Source organism: Galeopterus variegatus, unplaced genomic scaffold, assembly GCF_000696425.1.
Source record: "Galeopterus variegatus unplaced genomic scaffold, G_variegatus-3.0.2 Scaffold7356, whole genome shotgun sequence".
Taxonomy (NCBI): domain Eukaryota; kingdom Metazoa; phylum Chordata; class Mammalia; order Dermoptera; family Cynocephalidae; genus Galeopterus; species Galeopterus variegatus.
In genome coordinates, this window is record NW_007733467.1 from 61,528 (window position 1) to 76,847 (window position 15,320).

At 41.3% G+C, this 15,320-nt stretch overlaps 1 protein-coding gene across 1 annotated transcript; it reads left to right on the forward strand.

Moving 5' to 3' along the window:
* On the forward strand, nt 1-2,717 carry LOC103607357. The gene is made up of 4 exons (XM_008591868.1): nt 1-44; nt 129-556; nt 1,050-1,189; nt 2,604-2,717. Exons 1-4 carry the CDS (start codon nt 1-3, stop codon nt 2,715-2,717), a joined length of 726 nt encoding a protein of 241 aa, XP_008590090.1.
* Nucleotides 2,718-15,320: the final 12,603 nt, after the last annotated feature.

Here is a 15,320-nt window from a genome sequence, read left to right on the forward strand (position 1 = left end):
ATGAGACTATGGGGTCTTCTCCTTTGCCTGGTGACAGCTCCCCAAGATGAATATCTCAGATGTCACACATGGGTTCTGAAAAGTTTGTTAGTAAATGTGTCTGACAGGTTCTGATTCTCCTTGTCTCCAGGTGTCCTGTCCGAGGTGCAGCGGCAGGAGTCGGGCCCAGTACTGGTGAAGCCCTCGCAGACCCTCTCCCTCACCTCCACCATCTCTGGTTACTCCGTCACAACCAGTAGTTCCTACTGGAACTGGATCCGCCAGCCCACGGGGAAGAGCCTTGAGTGGATGGGATACATTGCTTATGATGGAAGCACATATTATAACCCGTCCGTCAAGAGCCGCACCTCCATCACCAGAGACACGACCAAGAACCAGTTCTTCCTGCAGCTGAGCTCTGTGACCGACGAGGACACAGGCGTATATTACTGTGCCAGAGACACAGTGACAGGAAGTCAGCACGAGCCCAGACACAAACCTCCTTGCAGGATACAGGAGGGGTCTGGGCTGCAGGGGGCGCTCAAAGCCCACCCAGCTCCTGTGCCCCGTGGAGCAGGTGCAGTTAGGGGATGGGGGGTTCCTCTTGGGGACTGAGGTTTCCTCTGCTCTGCTGACTCCCAGATGTCCCTCAGGGTCATTCCCTGCTGTTCTTTGTGACACTAATTCCCATGTTCTCACTGCAGGCAACACAGAGTGAAGTAACTTTTCTCATCTGTAGATAAGATTTTTCCATTCACTGGGAGCTTTCTTGTGTTAGGTGTTAACATGAGCTGTCCTCTTTCCTTAGAAATAAATCATTGTAAGGATTCTTATCTTTCCTTTATCAATAATAATTTTCTCTAGAGGTTATCTCAGTCTAGGTGAACACTGTCCCTCATTGGGCCTTCCCCTCAGTCAAGCACACATGTCTCCACATGCTTATGCTCATCATAAAAAGACCTCTGCCCATGGCGTCTCTGTCCTCACTGAGGAATTTTAGCCTCTGGATCCTCATCCACACCATGGACACTGATGTTCAGGATTTGTCCCACTCTCTCTCCTTCCCTCAGTGTCCTGGTTGGAGAAGCAGCTGCCTGAGGGCCGACACAGCTCTGATACTTCCATGTGCAGGATTCAGGGTGACAAGCACCGAGATAATCAATCAGAGCCCTGCTGGGCTGAATTTTGGGCTGGGATCAATGTACCCTTGGTAACTGTGTTCTAAGACATGTCTCTCAGCTTCCATGGGGAGAAGATAATACATGTGGATAATGAGAACCAGATGGACAGAGTCCTGAGACCTTCCCACTCCCCACTCTGCTGCCCCCATGCATCCCCCACACACTCACCCTAGTGTCACCATCTGTCTTCTATTGTGCAAATTCCCACTTGATATGTCCCCAGATGCTCAGCTCCAAAGGTCTAGAGCCCTGCTCAGTTCCTGTTAACTCTCCCTGTGCAGGTGCAGATCCGAGGCTCAGTGATGAGGATGAGCCGTGAAGGCAGAGACCTCACGTGGTGCAGAGCAGGAAACCTACGGCTTCCATAAATTTCAGGAAATGAGGACATGTCAAGTACAAAGGAGGTGACATAACAGCATGATTCACGGTGGAAACACGGGCAGGCTGGAAAGCACACTGTAAATAGGATAAGATGTGCTATAGACTGGATGAAATGTCCCTTGATGTCTTTCTTTTTGTCTCCTCTGTGGACTAGGTTTTCCCAGAGACTGAATAAGTGCTGTCTAAGGTGCATTGGCTGTTTTAGTTTTTCTCTGTTATTACACAGAAGCCCTGTTGATGTGGGTAAGGTGTGGGGTAGGGGAAGCACTGCACATTCCTATGATGACTTCTGTCCTTTAGTGACCGTGTCCTGGGTGTGACATTCACAGATGCTTCTCCTTTATTCCTCCCTTAGTGTAGACTAGAAGGCTCTCAGTGCTGGGGGATGGAGTTGGCTGTTTCTCTTCTCTCAGGTCAATTATGCTCTGTATGAGTCCCAGCCTATTAGAATCAGCTAATTTAGTTCCTCTTGAGGTCAAGCCTTGTTATAAATAACATCGTGCTGCTGGTGGTGGAAAGAAATGCTGGTGTGTTTCAGAATGGCTCCTTTCCCCCTTTCTCTGTTGGGAGCATGAGGATTCTTTTCTGATCTCATCTTTGAGAAGGTAGTAGAGACACTGAGGTAGAGTTTAACAGTTTTGGGAATCACTAAGACCATCCCCCTGCGGTGCACCCAACTCTCACACGTGCCCACTCTGAGTCTTCAGCAATTCTTCAGCTAAAGTCCTGGTTTTTCTACCCCTATCATTGATCCCAGGTAGCTTTTTGCTTATGAGTTTCTGATCAGACAAGCTGTGACCCTCGGTGTCTTCCTGGCTGCATCTTCTATTTTGGGGACAGCTGTTCACCCTGTGACTTCACTTCTTTTACTCATATAACAAGAGTTACTGATTTTCAGTCTGTTCAGTGTTTTTCTTGTTGTCTGGTCGGCAGCGATGACGTCCAAGCTTCTGACGTGCAAGTCCTGAAACCAGAACACCTCGTGTCACACCTGAAGAACAAGGACTGTGTGTGTGTGTCCTCATGATTGTTGCTTGTTTACATCCACTTGTCACATTGAAGGTGTCGAGTAGGAGCTGTGCTGGCAGCCGTGCTCACCTCGTTCCTGATTATGAGGGACGCCCTGATCGAGCTGTGCTGGCAGCGAACAAGGACTGTGTGTGTGTGTCCTCATGATTGTTGCTTGTTTACATCCACTTGTCACATTGAAGGTGTCGAGTAGGAGCTGTGCTGGCAGCCGTGCTCACCTCGTTCCTGATTATGAGGGACGCCCTGATCCTTCACCACTGTGTGGTCTGAGAGAGGATTTATTTCTCCTTCAGTTTTTATTAATATTATCTTAACTGACACATCACAATTGTATTCATTTATGGGGAACCATGTGATTTTTGATAAATGTGCATAATGTGGAACAATTAGGTCAAACTAAAAAAACAGATCCATCACTTCACCGTTATCATTTTTGTGGTGAGATTTTGAAATTACTGTCTTGGTTATTTTGAATTTTTCAATCTATTATTATTGGCTATAGTTGCTGTGCTGTTCAATAAGTATCAAATATTCTTTAATTCTCAGGTGGAGGGACCGTATGAGGACATGCTGGTCTCCTTCACTTTTGCAGGATCATTTAGCAGAATATAGATTCCTGGGACGTGGTGGGTGCAGCTTCCAACACTTTAAACATTTGAAAACTCTCCATTTTTGTTTGCGTGGATTCTGACCTGAAGTCCTCTGTAACTCGTATAACTGTTGTCATATATGTTAGCATTTCTAAACCGAACCTCTGTATGTTCTGTAGTTTTAGTATTGTCAGGTCTAGTATTGGGCTCACAGTTGTGTATATGTGTATGTTTGTGTATGTGTCTGTATGTGTGAGTGTGTATGTGTGTGTGCATGCAGTGTGTGTGCATGTATACGTGTGCATGTGTGCATGTTTCATTGCTGTCATTTTATCTATCTTTCTGGTGCTCTGTGGGCTTCCTTAGTCTTCATTTTTGCATCTGCCACCAATTCAGGAAAATTCTCATCCATTGACACTTAAACTGATTCTGTTCTGCTCTCCTTCTGTATCATTAGTGATCCTATCACATGCACGTTAGCTATTTTGCATTGAACATTTTGACATTCTGCCAGCTTATTTACGTTCTATCTTATTTTCAAGTTACTTTATTTTTTCAATTCAATTTGACATCTTCTATTGTTATTCCATCATGAAAGTCACTGACTCTCTCTTTGGCAGTTCTATTCACTGATGAACCCAAAAAGGGAATCCTGCATTCCTATAATGATGCTTTGTTTTTTTAGCTTTTAAGTTTTGTCCTTTCTATTATTTCCATATTTTCTTTATGTTATACACTTGCACTTACATGTTGTCTATTTTTTTTCTATTATTTGCCTTGACCTACACATGACCAATCACAAATATAATTCACAATGTGAAACTCCCCATATGTGGCATTCTGCGAAGCGGGTGGGAGAGCAAACGTGACTAAGTCACACTTCTGATTTCCCCACATGGACAAAGTTTCCTCAGGCAGAATTAATGTGACCTTGGACCTTGGGTTCCAGCACAACCTGGGAAGCCAGGAGCACCTGCATATCCTCCACCAATCTCAGAATCTCACCTGAGAACAGCTTCCTTGTTGGCGTTTAAGATCTGACAGTTCTTGGTACTGGTGTGAGGGCCCAGAAGTGCCTACTGGATCCAGCCCAGGAGTGGAGATGCCCTTCAAGACCACGCATGACCTGAGATGGAACTGGATCCTCACCTCGAGGGCTTTTGGATATTTTTTATTTATCTGGTGAGAAATGAAATCTCTGAGACATTTTCTAAACTGCCCTACTGTGTTGTTCCTCTGTGTTTCTCCAGGATCAATCAGGTCTAACCAGGTGCCACTTGCCATCAGTGATATTAAGTACCTGCTACTAGTAATAGGCCAAAAATGATCTATGAGGGTTCTTCTAATTTCTGTTCAACATGTGAAGACCTTGGAAATCATTACTACATTTATATGATATGAAATATTTGAACAAACTGAACAGTGATGCATTTTTTGATCCATTAGAGAGCTGACATTGTAGGGGAAATGACCACCCCAATAACTGGAGACACAGGTGAATCCAGAATGACAGGTGGAAAGTGCTTACCTGGAACAATGTGTCAGAGGCAGAGAGTGGTAGGAGCAGTTACATGGTGATTAACGTGAACGGCTGAGTAACACCCACACACAGAGGCAGGTGCAGAGAAGGGCTCCCCCAGGGCTGTGGGTGCTCAGAAAACTCCCTCATTTCCTCCTTCCTCTATAACCACCAGTGTGCGTTTCACAGGAAGACACCTGGGGAGGACGGGGCCACACAGATAGACAGCACAGAGGTGAATTTAGAGATGCTGTCATGAGGCCCAGGGCAGAAACATTCTCTGGGGATGCTGAGATGTAGTTCCTCCTTTCCTGAACATTCCCCTTTTGATCCCTGAAGAGCACCCATGTGTATCAGTCCAGGTGTAAATTGCCCAGTAGGGCTCCCAGCAAGATCCAGGATGAGGCTTCCCTGCTCAGTGTCCTATCCAGGCTTGCCAGTATGTCTGAGGGGATGGAGCCCTTCTGGACCCTACTTGACTCTGTGGCACTTGTGTCCTGTGAGTATCTCCAAGCTCAGAAACTGCTTCTCAGTGATGTGTCTGTGTTTAGCTCATTGTAACTCTTGTTCCAGGTGTGAAGTCTGAGGTGCAGCTGCTGGAGTCCAGCGAGGGTTGGGGAAGCCCTCCCAGACCATCACCATCACCTCCACTGTGTCTGGCTTCCCTCTCTCTGATTACCACATTTTCTGGATTCACCAGGCTATGGGAAAGAAGCTGGAATGTGCGGGAAAAATGCACAATGATGGAAAAACTAACCACAGCCCAGCCTTCATGTCTTGTGTCACCCTCACCAAAAACAACTCCAAGAGCCAAGTGTATTTGCAGCTGAGTCACATGACAGCTGAGGACACAGGCATTTATTACTGTGCAAGAGAAACACCAGGAACCACAGTGAAGGTTGCACAGCAAAAAGCTCCCCTCGACACTCCAGGAAGGCACGGGCCTCAGAGGGGGATTAGACACACTGGGTGGGCTCAGGAGCAGGTGCAGGAGTGTCTGAGAGAATGTTCCCTGAAGGGTCTTGAAGTTTTCACTTCATCCAAGCCCATGCTCACCATAGTGGCGCTTCCAGCTTTTGTTTCAGGGTATCTCTTGTCTTCCCCAGAGCCAACACACAGAGAACAACTCCTCAGTTTTTCCGGTAAAGACAGAAGGACAGAGAATCAGTCCCCTTTGAAATGACCACTGGCTTCTCTGTGCCCTGAAATTTGGATGTGCATGTGCTTCTTTTAACCCTGTCCACTCCCTTCTTCTTTGCCCTTTATCCTGATGACAGTGAGTTGAACCTTCATGAATGTGGGCATCTCAATCAAAAAACCAGCTGTACACAAATTATCACTTTACTTACCCTTATGAAAAATGTAAAATAAATCCAAATATAAAAGTTGCCTTTAATATCTGGCCTGGAATAAACAGCTAGAATCCAGTGTTTTGCTACTGAACATAAACAATTTCACGCACACCCTCAAACACACACACTCACACAGAATAGAGATTATGAGAATTTTTCATCAGATGTGTCTTGCAAGTACTAAAAGACGTCCTTCAGGCCAAAGCAAGTGAAGCCAGATGGAACTCAAGTCCAGAAGAAGAAATGGTGAATGCAGAATATGATAAATGAGTGGGCAAATTTAATAGACTGTTAAAATTTGCTTTCTTTTTTCTTTTCTTAAAGTAAAAGTCACCGGATATTTAAGAAAGATGCCAAGCCAATGTGGAACACATTTACATTTCAACAAATGTTATTGAAAAAATCAATTATCTTTATGCAATAGAAAATCCATGCAGACCTTCATGTGACACGTCATTTAAAAAATAACTTTAAATGCATCTTACAGCTCAATGTAAATTGAATTATAAAATTTCAATAAGAAACTATAAACAAATATTTTCAGAAAATCAAATTGGCAAATGATTTATTACATATGGCACTAAATGCATAGTTATTAAAATATTTTATACAAGCCTCCATTAATATTATTTTAAATCAAATAACAGCATTAATAAAACAAAATGAAAAGATGTGGAGTGAAAAATAAATATTTACCAATCGTATATCTGATAAAGATTTTATAATGAAAATATATGAAATCTTACAATTCAATTGTACGAGGACAGTCAAGTAAAAATGAGCAAAAACAGGCAGAATACATGAACAGGCATTTTACTCAAGAAAGTACAAAGTAGTGTAACTGTAGCCCTTCCACTTTTGCCGTGTCTTACTGTGCATGATTGGCAGGTGACAGTTACTTGCAGCCACCACTTTTTCTGGTCTTGGAAAGGTTTAAAAAACTCTCTTCCACTTTTTCATCAGCTCTCTCTGCTGTTATTGGCTGACACTGAAATGTTCTGTCTTGAACCCGAAAAAAGAAATGTTATTCCTCCAGCGTAATCTGATCCTGCACTCTTGGCTTTTTCTTGATATGTATGAATTGTTGCTTTCATAACCTTGGACACTACCTGTGTATGATTAAATTCAAAATATATTTTCATCTAATATGACTTATAGGTTATTTAAATGGTCTAGCTGTAAGAACAATCACAATACAGGAGGTTTTTCTTTCCCTTTTGTTAACTGGCCTAATAAACAAACATTTAGCTGTTTTTCAAAAGAATTTCCGATGTTGTCCTTATTAGGCTTGTGATTACTTAGAAAGGCTGAACTCTGACATAGTTAAGGTGTTTCCATCTGTGTAACTTCCTGAGTTGTTTTGAAGTTGCATTGCTGCACTGTCTGGCTCCTGCCTGCATAGCCAATTGTCTGGCTAGTTGACTACGCCCATTGTATTGCTGGGGAAATTCATAACTAAAGCCAAGATGTTTCATTATTTTAGTTACACTAAGTCTTCCATTTGTATTTTCAGGGCTAAAGCTAGGGCTAGGTGTTCACAGACCCTTCAAACCCATTGTACAGACTGAGTCGCAGACCCCTCACATGCCAGGCGGGGTCACCAGACCACACATATGAGTCACCAGACACCTCACACGCAGGTCCACGCTACGTAATTGGGAGAGATCCTGGGAGCCATTGGCAGTTGATAGGGCTCAGTCCTCAGCCTTCTAAGGAGCAGCAGCTTACACCGAAAGTGTCCAGTGGCAGGAGAAGCAGTGGCCTCCTATCGGTCCCACTCCCAGGAGCATCCCGGGAATCGGGGCACTGTGGATCAGAGCCTCTCATCCTTTATACTTAAGTCCAATAACCCAGGATACCCGGGAGCCCATATGCAGTTACATTAGACAATAACCAAGGCACACCTGGGCACATGTGCATATTTACGTCAAGTGCTTAGCAAGATTCCGAAACCCTCGAGGGACCCTGACCATTTATATTCACTTTCCCTACAGAAGTCTGTTGTTATCACTGCGGTTAAACAGATGACTATTATTTCACTGTCACCTGTCATCCTAATTTGCTCAAATGTTGTGAACCGTTAGACATTCTTGAAGGGCTTCCCTCAAATTAGAATTATAAATTAAGTCTTTGAGATTTTCCAGCTGGGCTCCTGGAGATCCTCAAAGAATATACCTCTCATTTTGTAGAGATAGTAAATGATTAGGCTTATTTGGTAAGTTGTATGAGAAGCGTTGTGATATAAAATATATTACTAGATCTTCTTTCAGTTACATTTGTACATTTGTTGTTGACACAAATGTTGCATACATATGTAAGCTTCTTAAATATAATATGTTGTCAGTCATATTTAATACAGAAGAATGAAACTAGTCCCTTACGTTAAACCTTCTTTAAGGTTGCATTTGTATAGATCTAATGGTCTTGGCGTGACACGATCAGTCAGATTTAGTTTGTTATCTTAAGGTGCTGTATGCAATAGAAACAATCAGATTTCCTGGCCAACTGTTGATTGTGATAAACTTTCATCGGATTTGAACCATGACTATTCTACGTCTGCCTTCCACAGTTTTGATTCTTCTCTAGTCATCTACAATAAGATAAATGGAAAATACTATAACAAGTACATTTAAATACAGGTTTCAAATAACTTTATGGTCAATGGACAAAATAAAAGTTTTTCAGAACTCTAATAAGAAATCTGATGCTTATAAAACTGCTAAACAAGATCAATCAAAACAGAAATTAATCACATTGTGTTAAGTAACTCATGAAGGTAATGCTATTATGAATTTAACTTTTGAAAAAAATTGGTTTTTAAATGTACTATTTGGAGATTTAAGAAATTTTCTCTCTTAACCTATTACATACTGCAGTTTGAAAAATATATTTTTATTAGCAAACATGTAAGCATTTTCTTTTTTCTATTTGATTCCTTCAACGTTTGAAAATTTTTCATGAGTATTCTTATGATTTTTATGGAAATGTCGTTATTTGTATACATTCAAAATTCTTTTCTCTCACTTTCTAACAGGCTACAATTGGAAAAATTAGTTACGATGCAAAACGTTAACAATAACATCATATTAGAGAATGTGCATAAAATGTCTGACTTCAAGGGTTTCTCAGCCCTACAGAGAGTTAAAAAAAACAAAAACAAAAATGAAAAACTGTCACCAACAGGCATGTCACCAGGGACATCAAGGCTAAAGATTAAATCTAAAATCTTCCTTGGTGTGACTTCCTAGCCTCAAGAGTGTGTTGCTTTTCCTTTTTTGTTTTTGATTTTGTTTTGTTTTCTAAATCTGTGATTCCTATCTGATCAATATAAAGGGAAAAACTGTGTCACTAAAGAAACAACATAGGGACAAGGCTCATGTCTGATTCATGGGCCACTCAAAAGTTTATCAAACCGTCCAATGTCATAATGAGACTCTTACCTCTCTTATGTCTATAGTCTTCACTTGACAGGATAACATTCATTTAAGTTTTTTAGTTGGTAATAAAATAGCATGTCTCTTCTAAGTTCCTGACCCCACGTCATGTTGCCGTAATTTGGTCTAAAACTTCTTTTTCTCCTTTCCCTCTGATGTGGGACGTAAGGACCTAGGAATGAGATGTCCCCGTGCCAAGGAACCCTTTAATCAGGGTATTTAGAATCAATGCTTCCGTGAAAAATGCTTTGATTAAAAAGGCATATGATGTCCCATAGTTGAATCAGTCACACAGGCAGTTCTCTAAACAGACTAACAGGCTTGAAGAGTGGACTTAAGACTCGGATGAGGAATCCTGTTCTTAAAAGATGAATTCATGTAAGTTCTTAAAATTGTTGATGTACGAACTAAAGTATAGCTTAATAATTATGAGTAAGCCATCAAGTTATCTTTAAAATTAGCTGAGGCTTCATCCTTCACAGAGAAGTTATTTGCTTATGTGCTATAATCTATAACCTGTGGTTATAACTTCTACAATTTACCCCAAGACCCTGCACATAAAAGATGAAAACGCAGAAAGGAAGAGCACACCTGTCCCTGAAGCTGGTTCCCTCAGGCAGTGCAAATATTCTTATGACCCCCTGACTAATGTGAAATTGTTATTCAAGGAACTTAAATCAAAAAGATGTGTGGTACAGGATTCTGGGGCATATATTCTTTGTTACGTAATACTTGCTTACATATAGCAAAGTCAAATGCACGTTTTGTGTTTGTTGTATCCAACACTGCAAGAAGATATTCTAAAATGCAAAAGAAGGCAATTCAGACTGGAAAACAATAATATTTTAACAAGCATTTTCCTTACATTTTTATTGTTATTATTATTATTATTATTATTACTATTGTTATTATTATGATTGTTGTTGTTATCATCATCATCGTCATCATCATCATGATTACTGTTATTATTATTTGCCTCACTTCCTGCTGCAGGGCCACGCTCCTGCTGGATATTCTAGGGGCGAGTGTGTTTCTCTGCCTTTCCCAGCTTCTGTAGCAGCATCACTGCATTCACTGCCCCAGGACCTCCTGCGCCACATTCACAGCCAGGACTAGAGCATCAGACTCAGTGGCCTCTGGGCTTCCTCATTCTCTTCTGCAGGATCTCACTCTGCCTCCCCCTGATACCTGCGACTGCATTACGGGCCAAAGAGATGATCCAGAAAAACCTTTTTATCTTATGATCCTTAACATGATTACACTTCAAAAGCTCCATATTTTCTTATCTAAATCATCCAAATCAAGTGTGGGTTAAAATCTGGGTATGACACACCCCCTGCAATGATTATTGCAGCTGAGCACGTCCATCAGCCAGTTTTCTGATGGCTGAATTTTGGAAGTCTAAGAGTCTCTTTTACTTTGTCCTTTCTCAGTCCCTTTCATTCCATGCTGGCAGTGTCTGTACTGGTGTACTTCTCTCAGAAAATTTCTGGGTCTATTGGGTATGTCACATAAATTTATTCCATTTTAGAATGTGTATCCACAAATCTTTCATGAGTAACATTTCTTCTTTTACTTAATTTATGAATAGTTATTATAATTCATTTTCTTAATCTCCTCAAAGAGACTTGCATGCGAGCAATTATTCTAGTATGTAAACCCTTAACGTACTATCAAAACATTCTCCAGTCCTACCCAGGCATGTGTGATAGTAAACCTCGAAATTCAGCCAATGTATAGAAACTCCTCCATGTGAGAGTCTCAGAGATTAGCTGGAAAAATCTGAATGGTGAGGGATCCACTCACTCACTGAGCCTACAAAACACAAATGACCCTCTGTAAAGATGCAGAGGGGGCTGGTCTGCAGGGGGAGCTCAGGACCCACGGATCACAAGGTCCCCTGTGGAGAGCAGGTGCAGGAGGCTGGGGTTGGCTTCCTTGATTTGCCCTGGTATTTATCCTCTATGTGCATAAAACATCTTTCATACAGTCACAGCATGTTTGTATTTATGTGTGCATGTTTTTCTCTATGTTTTTTCTGTTACTGTATTTGTTAATCTGTGCATTAGTGTTTATGTGTAGTGTGTGCATTTTAGTGTGCAAATTTTGTGCTTATTTTTGTGGATGTTACTGTGTGTGTATCTGTATATGTTTCTCTTAGTGAATGTGATTTTATGTGTTATTATGTGTGTGTGTGTGTAATTTACATCAGTATATGTATGTTTTTGGTGAATTTTTTATATGATTTCTATTGGTATGATATGAATAATTTTTAATAGGCCTATAATGCTTATTCATAGCATTTCCTAATTTTCCAAAAAAAAAGATGCTGAAAATATCTGCCTGATGACAACAAATTCCAAGTTTATGTCATTTCCTTACGTCTGTTTCAATCTTTCTCTGAAGCATAACTCATCTGAGCTGCATAATCTTTCTGTGGATTGATTATCACCATGTGTCCACCTCTGTGTGCCTCTCACAGATGGACATAGAACTCTTCATCAGTGTTTGGCCACCTCCCTGGGCTGACTCCATGAAAAGAAGGCGGGTCCTGTATCTGCTGAAATTTTTGATTAATCACAGGGATGATGGACCTCACCCCATCATCTTTGATTCCAGAAAAAAAAGTCAGCTCCGTATTTAAAACAGAAGCTCCACCACACTTACCCTGATGACGAGCCCAGCTGTCCTGCAGGGAGTAGTCTTCACACCACCACTGAGTCACGTGACAGTGAGTGCTGGGATGTGCATCACTGAACTTCTCCACCTTCTGGATTGGCTCCTTAATCAGTAGTCTTCTGGCTTCATGGCAGGTAAGGCTTAAATCCAGACAGTTTCGGGATCTGAGGAGCAGCTCATGGAAATCATCAGACTCTCTGGAACCTGATGCTCTGTTAGCAACATGAGTGACATGTTGGTCAGAGAAGGTGCATCTATCTACAAAAGCTGTTCTAGAAGAAATGAATGCCTGCCTTTTCCACTTTAAATAAAATAGCATTTTGAATTATTCAGTAAACAACAATATGCCACAGGGTGAATAAATCTGCTAACAAATGTGGGGAACGACTGTAAAAGATTTTGTCATAGCACATATGCAAAACAAACACTTCGGCAATCATGCAAACTCGCAAACACACAAGCACTACTGGTTACTGCTTTACTGTGTTAATTGTGCCCATGGACGCACAGATTTTGTCTTCTATAGCCCCATTTGTCTGTTCATGCTTTTGCTTTTGATGTTTTTGGTGAATATATAGATTTTATTCCCAAATCTAATGTCATAAATACTTCTCCCTAAATTTATGTTAGTATTTTTAGACTTTTGGTTGTTAAATTTAAGTATGTACTCCATTGTAGTTAATTTTTGGTTGCGGTATTATATAAGGGTTCAAATTTATTCTTTTTCTTGGGAATGTTTATTTTCCCTAATACCATTTGTTGAAGAAAGTATAGATTCAGAAAAAAAAAATTAAACCAAATTCAACACAATTTAATGATAAACAGATGCAAAAAACCTAGTAGTAGAAGGAATGCACCTCAGAATGATAAAGTCTATATATGACAAGCCCACAGCTGACATCATATCCAGTGATGAACGACTAAACTTTTGCTCCAGGGTCTGGAGCAAGACAAGGATGCCCACTGACACCTCTTTTACTCAACATTGAACTCCCTAAATTTATGTTAGTATTTTTAGACTTTTGGTTGTTAAATTTAAGTATGTAATCCATTGTAGTTAATTTTTGGTTGGGGTATTATATAAGGGTTCAAATTTATTCTTTTTCTTGGGAATGTTTATTTTCCCTAATACCATTTGTTGAAGAAAGTATAGATTCAGAAAAAAAAAATTAAACCAAATTCAACACAATTTAATGATAAACAGATGCAAAAAACCTAGTAGTAGAAGGAATGCACCTCAGAATGATAAAGTGTATATATGACAAGCCCACAGCTAACATCATATCCAGTGATGAACGACTAAACTTTTGCTCCAGGGTCTGGAGCAAGACAAGGATGCCCACTGACACCGCTTTTACTCAACATAGAATTTCTGGCCAGAGCAATTCAGTAAGAAAAAGACATCGAACGGTAGAGGGAGAAGTCAAATTATCCTTTCACAGATCAGAACTTAAGAACAGGAGCTTATCTGTGGACTCCCATTAGTCTTGGTCACTGAATGGAATTATCCACTTACAAAGTGTGTAGAGTGTTTTGTTTTTGTTGTTGGTGCATGTGAGCCTGTGGCATTTTATTTGGACAGAGCATTATTTAAAATGCAGATCTAAAGTGTATGTGTGTGGGTCTGTGCACACAACTCTGTATGTGAGAGTGTGTGCGTGTGTTGTGTGCACATGTCCTTGGAGGAGCAGATTATATGCACAATGAAACCATTAATTATCATACATCATCTCTTCAACTTTGTATATACTATCAAACTGTAGTATTTGTCAAAACCTGACTGTAATATTTAATGGCCTCTATGTAATTAAAACATTTGACTCAAAGAAATTCCCTTCCAATCATCAGGGGAGGATGTAACCAAACTTAGGCCAATCTTATTCTTTCTGAGTTTCTAAAACTACAGCGAATTCAAGGATGTTTCAAAGTCAGTGTACCTGAACCTCTGGGATGGTGTCGTGAAAAGTCCAGGGAATACTAGGATCTTGTATGTCATTTTTGTCCCATCCACAGGCTCCTATGTTCTCCCTTCTTACTCCATAAGCACTGTCTATGTACATTAATCTAATCTCACTGCCTCCTAATCATGTTTTCTGCAGCTGACAGTGAAATCCATCAACAATAGACCAATGTAAACACAAGCTTCTAATTGTTGTAGAACTGTGGTTTCACAATGACACTATGCTTTTGGCAGTGGCCATTCTTAATGGTGGCAGTAAAAAATGATTAACTCCCCCAAATTTATGGAGCTAAGAACAAACTGAATTGACGTGCATATATAGCAGTATATGATCTAGAAATGCACAGTTCTTGTACCTTATTTTATGTAGCAATGAAAACAATCTGGGCTGGAGGAAGTCTCCATGACCCTATGAGCACATGGACCATCTTCAGTGCAAAGTGAGGCTAAGACAGAACATACGTTCAGACAGCAGATTTCCTGAGAGTTCACTCCAGCTGCCCGAAGCCACTGATTGTTCACAGGATGAGAACAGAGAAGGCAAACGTGCAGTGCTCTGTGTCTACTAGGCTGAATGGGCACAACCACAAGGTCAGTTATCCAAGGACTGTTTCTATAGGGAGGCCTACATTTGTGCAGAGACACTGGTGAGCATGCACTTGTTTGTCTAGTGAACGTAAGTGATTTATTGATTCATCATCATCTCTTATTTTACCAACTCCATCCCTCTCTGTCATAATCAAAGTGAAGCTGGAGCAGAACACTCAAGAATATCCACCTACTGTCCCTAGAAACACACCCCTCTGCATCCCGAAGGCAGCAGGAACACTGTCTTGTTATCAACTCCCATACTGTAGGAAAGGAACCAAACGGGTGAGGGCTCCTGGAACAGCATCAAGACACAGCACCCTGTTTGTTGTCATGGGGACCTCACCACCTTGACTGCCGACAAACTACAGGGCTCTTCTGAGGACTCTGTGTTCTGAGACCCCCAGTCCTGTAGTAAGCAGTTGTCCCCATGCAGAGCATACGTGGAAGCCCACAACTGAGGCCTCGCTGCTTCTCATCACAGACTCTCTCCCCTACTGAGTCCTCAGACCTGAGTCCACCCCATATGAGGAACACACGAGAGGAATGCAAATCTCCACCAGCCCCACCCTCTCCTGGGTTGAAAAGCCAAGCGCTGAGCCCCGGTCAGTGACTCGAGTGCTCCAAC

Coding starts and splice junctions, on each gene's coding strand:
- LOC103607357 (XM_008591868.1), top strand. CDS start 1: ATGAGACTATGGGGTCTTCTCCTTTGCCTGGTGACAGCTCCCCA. Junction 45..128: donor TGCCTGGTGACAGCTCCCCA/AGATGAATATCT, acceptor CTCCTTGTCTCC/AGGTGTCCTGTCCGAGGTGC. Junction 1,190..2,603: donor CTGGGATCAATGTACCCTTG/GTAACTGTGTTC, acceptor GTCACATTGAAG/GTGTCGAGTAGGAGCTGTGC.